Source organism: Triticum urartu, chromosome 7A (genome assembly GCF_056163025.1).
Source record: "Triticum urartu cultivar PI428250 chromosome 7A, HENAU_Tu73, whole genome shotgun sequence".
NCBI classification, from domain to species: domain Eukaryota; kingdom Viridiplantae; phylum Streptophyta; class Magnoliopsida; order Poales; family Poaceae; genus Triticum; species Triticum urartu.
The window spans coordinates 668,778,376-668,788,071 of record NC_141879.1 but is presented as its reverse complement, the minus strand read 5'-3'; the positions used below and the strand labels follow the sequence as shown (position 1 = coordinate 668,788,071).

The 9,696-nt window shown below is 49.5% G+C and overlaps 1 protein-coding gene and 1 long non-coding RNA gene across 3 annotated transcripts; one reads left to right on the top strand and one right to left on the bottom strand.

The window, feature by feature from the left end:
- The first annotated feature begins 1,421 nt into the window (after nucleotides 1-1,421).
- LOC125524420 (uncharacterized) lies at nucleotides 1,422-6,623 on the top strand. 2 transcript variants are annotated; one of them, XR_007290744.2, is made up of 4 exons: nucleotides 1,422-1,586; nucleotides 1,699-1,770; nucleotides 1,860-6,494; nucleotides 6,575-6,623. It is a non-coding gene; the product is annotated as an uncharacterized LOC125524420 (long non-coding RNA). The 2 variants fall into 2 exon arrangements; XR_015610036.1 differs by lacking the exon at nucleotides 6,575-6,623 and having other exon boundaries at nucleotides 1,860-6,527.
- A 576-nt stretch (nucleotides 6,624-7,199) lies between these two features.
- LOC147961240 (uncharacterized) lies at nucleotides 7,200-9,105 on the bottom strand. Its single transcript, XM_087533728.1, has 5 exons — nucleotides 8,955-9,105; nucleotides 8,469-8,548; nucleotides 7,665-8,391; nucleotides 7,327-7,558; nucleotides 7,200-7,230 (listed from the first exon to the last, which is right to left on the bottom strand). Exons 1-5 carry the CDS (start codon nucleotides 9,103-9,105, stop codon nucleotides 7,200-7,202), a joined length of 1,221 nt encoding a protein of 406 aa, XP_087389854.1.
- Nucleotides 9,106-9,696: the final 591 nt, after the last annotated feature.

The following is a 9,696-nucleotide window of genomic DNA, read 5'->3' as shown; positions in this document are numbered from 1 at the left end:
AGTAGTAGATAGATAGATAGATTTCCTCGGGGTTTTATTGTCTTTTTCCTTTGTTTTATTTTGTTTATTTTTTTGTTTTCTTTATTTCTTTTGGCTTTCTTCTTCATTTTTAATTTTTTCCTTTTATTTTTTCTTATGTTTGTTTTCATTTTGCACTCTGCATTTTCGGTATGTCAGAAACAGTTTTTTAGTATGTGATCAACATTTTCTGTATGCACATTCAACATTGTCCTAACGCTTATTCAACATTTTTTAAATACTTGTTCAACATTTTAACACTTATTCAACATTATTCAAATATTCACTCAACATTTTTTAATACTATTCAACATTCCTCAAACACTTATTCAATGATTTAAATACTTGTTCAATATATTTCAAATATGCGCTCAACATTTTTAAATACTTATTCAACATCTCTCAAATACTCGTTCAACATTTTAAATACTCATTCAACATTTTTAAAATACTTCTTCAACATTTTTCAATTAATTGTTCACTATTTTTTATTACTTATTTAACATTTTTTTCAAATATTTGTTCAACGTTTTTAATACTTATTCAACATTTCTCCAATACTTGTTCAATATTTTCAAATACTCGTTCAACATTTTTTAATACTTATTCAATATTTTTCCTAATACTCTTTCAACAATTTTTAATACTTATTCAACATTTTTTCGAATACTTGTTCAAGATTTTTCAAATGTGTTTTTGAAGACTATCAAAGGAGGTGGAGTATCTTAAAGTACTATGCAGTTCCCGAGCGTTGCAACGGGAGTTTAAACATTCTAATAGATTAGCCCGAGATTGCACGTTATTGATGTGTTAAAATCTTAGCAAGCCTTTGTATGCAATTGTCATGATTTACCTGCCATTTTATTCTTAACCACTTATTTTGCTAAGTTAATAAAACATGAGATAATTGATTCTATTTTAGGGAGAATGGATGTGACAAAAAAATCAAAGAGGAGAAGCAAAGAGCTGGACGTATATAAGGAAGGTTGGATGAAATATTCTAGTACATTAAATTATCATATACATGTTCATAATAATGCGATTGTGTAAATAAATGTTCATCAAATTCTGCCTGTGAATTACCTTCTACTTTGATCAGAAATTTGGTAAGTAAATGAAAGTGAAATTGGTTCATAAGGTAAGTAAATGAAGTTGATTGAAATGAGAACCTTATGTTTTTTTAAGTAGTATATATATATATATATATATATAGATAGATAAAGAAAAGTCCAAAATAAAACAAAAAACAGAAAAAGATTAAAAAAAACAGGCCATGGCGTCCGCGCGGCTGTGTCGGCCCATCTGGGGTTTCCCCGACGCGAGGCTTTTGGCAGGCTTTTGCCCCTGTCTCGCTGAAAGCGAGAAATAGGGGCGCCCTCGCCGGGACGCCTCTTCCAGCCGCAGCCCTAGCGTGACTCGAAAAGAAAAAACCCCGCAGCCCTAGCCCTCCATTCCTCCTACCCCCCGCCGCCACCCCGTGCTGTGCTCGCATCCTCTCCGTCCCCCGCCGCCACCCCGTGCTCTGCTCGCATCCTCTCCGTCGCCAGCACCGCCGCTCGTCCAAGATGGTACGCTGACCCCTTCGATCGATTTCGAATGCCTGCTCCCGTCGTCTGATCGCACGCCGTAGCTTGATTCTCTCTCTCTCGGTCTCGTGACCTCGCTTGGGGATCGGAGCAGGTGCTGCAGAAGCTCGAGAAGCCCAAGCACAAGAAGAAGCGCCTCGCGCAGTCCCCCAACTCCTTCTTCATGGTACGTGCGTGTCGCTGTCGCGTATAGAATCTGGTGGTTGATTGCTCTCTTAGCCTGCCCCCTAACGATGCGTTCGTCTCTGCGTGCAGGATGTAAGTGCCAGGGCTGCTTCAACATGTAACTGCAAGATGAGTTCATCATCTTTCCCCCCGCTTTACCCCTGTCTTCCTAGCAAATGCTCTACATACACAATAGCAACATAAATTCTGATGGCCGGTGGAGTGTACTATTGACCAGAGGAACTGATATTAAAAAAAATTGCTATGCCTTGGTAAAGATTAGGTTTCTTTATGCAATTTTGACATAGAGATGCTGATGTGTGAGAAGGTCTGTAGATTTAGGAACATGTGCATCTTCTAGTAATACAGGTGTGCTTCGCTCATGATGTGCCCTTGTCGGTCGCCTGTGCTAATGCTGCCGTTGGTACTGCTCGACTAGTTGAAACATTCGAGTTAAATGGATTGAGACATGTCAGATGTCACCTCGTAGGTCAAGCTTACTCAAAACTTCGAGCTGATTATACTAATTTTAAATTTGAAGATCATTCCTCGTCAAATGTTGGATCTGCCTCCTTTGATAGTATGTTGTTTGTCTGTCCCTGATTTATATAGATGCTTATGTACCTACCAAGTTCAGTTAACTTATTCATTCGCAAAAAATAAACTGTAGTTCAGTTAAGTCATTATGACTGATGTTTCCAACTTTCTGTTGTCTTGATCACAGAATGACCGTGTTCAGCCACTCAGACCATGGTGGTGTGCGCAGGGTGGCAGACGGTGCTCTGCCAGCCTACAGGAGGAAAGCGCGAGGGATGCTCCTTCCACCGCAAAGGCAACACAAAGGGAGGGTTTGGTTCTCGTAGCAACTTTTGTCTGCATTGCATGCTTGACCTAGTTGGGCTTGGCTGAGGGAAAACAGGCAAAAAACCAACATCTGAGTGTTGTTTGTTTGCCTGCATACCCTCTAGCTTGCATGGGCGTAATGAAAGGTGGCCTGTTTGGTTGCTCGCTTGTTTAGACGGAAACACAAGGCATTGGCGTGTTCCGTAGCCCTCATAGAGGCCAACCAGGCCCGCACAGGAGGAAAATGGGTTGTTTGATTCCCTGTGTTCACTGTTGGGCCTGAATCGCACGGAACTTAAAGCAGCTCCCAGGCAGGCCCGCTAGGAACGTCCAAATGGCAGTTTTTTCAAAGTCAGTCCACGGGATGCACGTGGGCGGCGGTGGCTGCACGCGAGTAGCCACGCTCGAGAAGTCGCGTTGTTTTCTGAAGCGCCGACAATAATTACCCTCACCTTCCCTCACCGCTCTCTCTCTCTTCACTCTTCCACTCTCACACCGTCAGTGACGGCGATCAGCGGATCGGAGATCAGCAAGGCGACCACCGTCCAGACTTCATTGGTGTCAGCAACATCAACGGCATCTCTTCGGTAATGGCGGTAAGCCGTATTTTCAGCTCCTAACCTACTATTTCACATTTGATTTGCGTTTAGATTAGATCCGTGTTCTAGGGGAATAGGCAATCAGGGTAAATAGTCATAGGATTGACCATAACTTAACGATGAGTACTAAGTAGCCATGGATTTTAGGGTTCCGATCTGGATTGAGTACAAGGGGAATGGAGATTGGGGGTTAATCTTACACGGTAGTTTCAAATCTTAGGCCCGGTGACCCTGAAGGTGGTTGGAGTGGTGGGGGCTTTTGGCCTTGTTCTTGTCCTCCGGCTGATCCACCGTTTTGTCGTCCTCACCAGAGTCGATTGGCAAAGTATGATGGCCTGGCTCCGGCGCCCTGACAACCATCTCCTCCTCATGCTCCAAACCGATGACCTCTGATGCCACCAAAGTCCTATTCCATTACGCTGCGGCATGCTCGTCATGAGAAGCTCTCTGTACTTGGCCCACCTTGCCCTTTGTCTACGCTCGCCGGAGTCGGCCTGATTCATGGCCCAGCGAATATGTTGGGCTGTTGGCTGACATAGCGCCCTTCGCTAGGTCAGGAATCAACGTCTAAAACTCCTCCATCATCGCCTTCTTCACCATAGTGTCTGCCCCCTTGTGCATGTCTACAATGCTGCTGAAGTTCAAGCACTTCCATGATGTTCCCAAACTTGGTGCGGTCACCGAGCGAGCATTCAATGCCCCAGGCATTGGATGGAGGCTGGATGCTCGCTCGGTGACCGCACCAAGTTCGGGAACACCATGAAAGCGTGCTTGAACTTCAGTAGTATCGAAGGCATGCATAAGGAGGCAAACGCTGTGGTCAGGAAGGCGATGACAGAGGAGTTTAAGACGTTGATTCCTGACCCAGCGAAGGGTGCTACGTCAGTCTACATCCTTCGCTGGGCCATGAATCAGGCTGACTCCGTCGATGCTGGACAAAGGGCATGGTGGACCAAGTATAGGGCTCCTCAAGACCAGTGTGCCTGAATAGGACTTTGGTGGCGCCAGAGGTCATTGGTTTTTGAGCTGGAGGAGAAGAAGCGGTGGAGATGGTGGTCAGGACGTCGGAGCCAGGCCATCGTAATTTGCCAATCGATTTGGACTCCGGCGACAATGACAAGATGGTGGTCCAACAGGAGGACAAGAACGAGGCCAAGGGTCCCCACCGCTCCAACCGCCTCAAGGGTTGCTGGGGCTAAGATTTTAAGCTACTGTGTAAGATTAACCCCCAATCCCCCCCATTCCTCTTGTACTCAATTCGTATCGGAACCCTAAAATCCATGGGTGCTTAGTACACATCGTCAAGATATGGTCAATCCTATAGCTATTTACCCCGATTTCCCATTCCCCTGGGATGCGGATCGAATGCGAAATACTAGGTTAGGAGGTGAAAATATGGCTTGCCGCCATTGCTGAAGTGCTTCGGGTGATGTTGCTGACGCTGGTGAAATTCGGTCGGTGGTTGCCTTGTTGATCTCCGATCCGCTGATCGCTGCAGCCGTTGCCGGTTTGAGAGTGGAAGAGTGGAGAGAGAGTGGTTAGGAAAGTTGAGGGTAATTATTGTCGGCGCTTCGGGAAACAACGTGACTTCTTGAGCTCGCGTGCAGCCGCCGCTGCCCACGTGCATCATGCGGGCTTGTCTTTGAAAAAATTGCCGATTTGAACGTTCCTAGCGGTCCTGGCTGGGAGCTGCTTTAAGTTCTGTGCGATGCAGGCCCAACAGTGAACACAAGCAACCAAACAGCCAATTTTCTTCCCGTGCGGGCTTGGTTGGCCTCTATGCGGGCTACCAAACATGCCCTAAGCTGTACGCCTGACCTTTGGGGAAATGAAGCCATCCAGATCATTACTTTCTAATCGCCGTTGTTTGCTCGTCGGTTTTTGTTAATTGTTATGCTTGCCTTTTGCCAACCTGAACGTTGTAGCAACTCGTGTTGTTGGTCCTGCACTCTGTGTCGCCTGTTGGTCCTTCTGTTTGCCTGTCCAATCTAGCTATCTATGCAAGTTCAATTTTTAGAATTTAGTTCTCTCGCAGTGTTCAAAAACATGGATTGGGCCCTGTTGATGACATACGACTGCGAGAGCATGATAGTTCCAAGAGAAGCATTATTAATATAGCAGAAATCTGATTGATCACTAAAGTTCTTATTATAAGATTCAAAACAATAATATGATTGAACGTTAATATAATACAGGGAATGCTATATCTATTTTTATGTATAGTGATACAATGACGACGAATCCAAGCCGTTGGTTATCTGAACTCGGAGGTGTCATTTGTTTTCAGAGTTCCCATGTTCCGTTCGTCAGCAGTCCACCGAAGAAGAAGACGCCCGCAACAGCCAGCGACTGCGTCACGATCGTCTTCTCCTTCCTCACCCGCGAGGCTCGTTCTCCTCCCTCCACCGCACTGAAACCCTAGCTAGTTCCACCTATCTTTGTTTTCTTTTTGTTTCGATGAATTGCTTCTTGGTCACTTCGTCTCTGATCTCATAACCCTCGGTCGTTTCCGTGAATTTTTTAGCGGATACTGTTGTAGGAAGTAACACTGTGGTTACCTACCTGAGGCCAGAATTAGAGTAGATCTAGTGGATTGATCCGAGTAGGCAAGCATTTTGACTCAACTAGCTACCTGATCGCATACTTAACCAGTGTTCTGTTTTGATTAGTGAGCAGATTTGAGTCCCCTGAAATGAAATAAAGAAAAACAAATTTGACCAGAGGAAAGTTGCATTTCGAAACCTCTGAACAACATCTCAATGCATCGAAAAACGTCGTATCGGTCAGAGGGATAGAGCTGCACACACTTGTCGGTTTTATTTAGAGTGTGCTGCTAGCTGAAAGGTGGCACTAGCATCCCTTGGCTATACATCTTTCTTATGTTCTGAATGTACTGATTTCACACACAAAATCTTTTGAGTTTAGCAATTTAACTGAAGGGAGACACCTCTGTAAGCAAGTTTTTTCGCCTTCTGGGTGCATCGTGTATTTATTTATCCATGCTTCTTCTGGGGCATATTAAGTTTCTTTGACAGACAGGCACACATGTTTGATCTGCAAAATATCATGTGCTTATCCGTGGCTCTAATTATTGGTGCTCATTTTGCACAGAATATCATGCTCTTCCTAGGGCGATCTCGTCTACTACTGCGACGGAGGTGTTCACCGGTGTGGAGGTTTCAACTCCACGTCTCCCATCCAGTGCCAAATGTTGGAGAAATTCTACCAGAATGGCATTCTAAAAGCCCCCCTTGCATCACCCCCAACTCACATCTCCTTCTCGGTATGGCATGTTGGAAGTGACTCTTGGTCTGAAGTACAGTATCCTGATCTTGTGGCAATAGACCAGATTGTGGAATTCAGTGACCAGTTCCTTCCCTCGGATGGCTTTGGGAGCTGGTGGTTTGCGGTGACATGCTTCTCATGCACAATGCTTCTAATGGGCTCTACTGCCTCAACATGTAAATCAAGCCTGCGGTATGGATGGTTGTGTAGAAGCTGAACAACTGGGCACTGAAGCCTGCGGTATGAATGGGTGTGGACAGGGGCCGTTATTTGGGTGTCACTGAAACCTGCATCATGTTCACCCGCCTCCCCTGTTTCAGTTTTACATAATGTACATATTTCTGTGCGGAAACGCTCCTTCGCGAGCGAGCGTTCCAACGAGCGATCTCGTATCCTCACGCTATCGGAAGCCAAAGAACAGATGGGCCTGCCAACGTTAATGCATCAGCCCACATGCGCGTGTACATTGCTCGACCTTCCCTACTCTCTCTCTCCCTTGTGAACTCTTAATCTTCGCCCCCCTGATTTCAATGGGTGGGGCCCGGGGTGGGGCCTCGATTTACCTTAAATGACATTCCAGACTTGCTAAAAAAAGCAAAGTGCAGCGCTCATTTCTGTGTGTGCTCGAGCCTTTTTGTGCATACAAGCTTGTTTCGTATGCCTGCCATTGCTGGACATTGTTTGCTTGTCATTGTGCACATTCTCAATTTAATTTCTCGTGTGAATGAAGATATCTGAAAAAACAAAAGGAATCAGTGAGACAGACAAAAAACGGAAACAAGGATGCAGTTTCTTTGCTCCCAAAAGTTTTCATCTTCTATCCTTCGAACAGCTCCGACAAGTGACGCCGGAGCTCCTCTGTGCCACGGCCTGCGGGCACGTCAACCTCCACGGCCATCCGGAGGTCGCCCCTGAGCACGGGGCTGGGCACCTTCCAGCCCCTCTGCATGCTGCACGCGTTCTGGAACGCCGAGTGGAACGCGCTCAGCGGTTTCCGTCGCCGCAGAGCGCTCATGGCTCCGGGCTTCCCACCAAGGCGCGACACCACGGGCGCCCAGGAGACTCGCAGGTAATCTCTGATGTAGCCCTCCATACGCTCCTCGCGGGCGCCGGCCCAGCCAGGCGGCAGGAGCATGCCGATGACGTCGGCGCGCACGGCGCAGCCCACGATGGCGCTGCGGCGCGCGTACGAAGTCTCTGAGGTCGCGCACGCAGCGCCGGGACAGGCCGGCCAGCGCGGCGTCGGACGCGGCCGGGACCGGGTGGGAGGGGGCCCAGGAGAAGGTCCTGGCGAGGCCGGGGCAGGCCTCCGAGACGGCGGCGTACGCGTCGAGCGCCGCGAGCAGCTTCGACGGGGAGCTCGCGAGCGTGGCCACGGTGCCGGTCAGCCTCAGCATCACGCCGACGCTTTCGCCCGCAAGCTCCGCCGCCGCGGCGTCGCTGGCCGGGCTGCGGACCTCCAGGTGACGGCCTCGGAAGACGCGGTCCATGGTGCCCAGCGCCTGCGCCCACGCCCTGATCCTCCTCCCGACCTCCCGCCGCGGGAGGCCGTGGTTAGTCCCGCGGCCCATGTCCAGCACGCAGCCGACGTCGAAGCCGGCGATCCACTGACGCAGAGCGCCCGCGCGGGCCTCGGCTGTGAGGGAGAAGGCGGGGAGGAGCAGGGCCATGCGCTGCAGGTGCTTGTAGTCGTCGCCGGACAGTGCGCCGGAGGAGGACGGAGAGGCCGGGCGGAAACGAGAGAGGTGGCGCCAGGACTCGCGTGGCTCGTCGGTGATGGTGGATCCGCCGTCGCTGTCGGAGGGGTCGGAGGGGGAGGCGGCCGGGCTGCTGCCTCCGCTGCTGGAGACGAGCCGGACTTCCGTCGGCGACCTAGAGGCGCGCGTGCATGGCGGCTTCCCGCGCGCAGGGGTCGATCAGTCAACGGAAAAGAGGAACTAGCGACCTATGGCTGGCGTGAGGTGAGGGCAACGAGCGCGTGCAGGAACGGATTGTGCCTACCGGAGATGGGGAAGAAGACGTGCACGCGGGGTTGCGCTTTCGCTTGATTGCCTACCACAGACATATTATGCTAAGAGATCATATCTTGTCTTATCTTAAATAAAAGAAGACAAGCCTTCTCTTATGAGTTCTTTCTCCTCCATCTCATCATTTATCTTACGTGTCATTCCTAAGATAACATCATTGTACATGCCCTTAGAGCGTCAATAGCTCGACTTGTCAAATCCGTCCCCTAGAACGCCCACGGATGCATCCGGCGTGTCCGTGGGCATTGACGGAACACCACTCAAATAATATAATCACATCCGAAAACCTTAATTATTATATCTCAAATTCATACAAACTTATGCAACTACATGGATGCACACACATCGTCCGGCTACTCCATCACTACAAACTAAACATACCATCGGACTACTAAAATTTGGTATGTTTGGCTATGGTGGAGTTCATTCACGGCTGCCCTTGTCCTTCCCAGCGCCATTGCCGTCCTTCTTGCGGAAGTACCGGTCGAAGACGCGGTACAGATCGAGTCGGATCTGCTCGTCGCTGGAGCTGCCCTCGCCGTCGTTGTCCTCCTTCTCCTCCTTCGGTGGCAGTCCGGGCATGTCACAGGCCGCCCGATTATGCTCTCGGGCGAGGGCGCGCGTGTTTCTCCGATGTCGTTTCTTCACAATGAGGGTTTGGATGGCTTCCTCCTATGCGGCCGCCCACGCCGCCGCATCAGCCGCCATTTCCGCCGCGATGCGGGCCTCAGCGACCCTTATCCTCTCCTTACCACGACGGGCCACCCGTTTCCGGGGGACTCATAGTATTCCCGACCGATGATGGGGAAGGAGAGGTGTTCTGGCTGTCGGGACCGCGAGGATCCAGCACCAGAGGACCTGAGCGCCCAGTGAGCCGATGTTATGGCGTCGCGGCAGACGGATCCGTCCGTCGGCCAGGCGCTGTCCTCCTGGGAGTGGCGGATTGCAATGTGGACTGCCATTGCCTCCTCCAACCCACACAGGATGACACCCGAGTCAACAGATCCAGAGTGGTCGAAGTTTGATCATGCCGGAGAAGGCCGGAACTCGCCGGAGGTGAGCTCGGGTGGCAGAAGGGAGTGGAAAGGAGTGGAGTGAAGTGGCTAGGATTTGCTTCGGTAAGCGGATGGAGACGAATATATGTGAGTGAGGTGGGCCAGTATGGACCGGGTC

Bases quoted from the DNA above. Each gene is read 5' to 3' on its own strand.
- LOC147961240 (XM_087533728.1), bottom strand. From the start codon at position 9,105: ATGCCCGGACTGCCACCGAAGGAGGAGAAGGAGGACAACGACGGCGAG. The intron at 8,392-8,468 runs GTTGCCCTCACC...GCGCGCGGGAAG, and splicing joins ATCCGTTCCTGCACGCGCTC to CCGCCATGCACGCGCGCCTC. The intron at 7,559-7,664 runs GTGGGCTGCGCC...ATTACCTGCGAG, and splicing joins ACGCGCGCCGCAGCGCCATC to TCTCCTGGGCGCCCGTGGTG.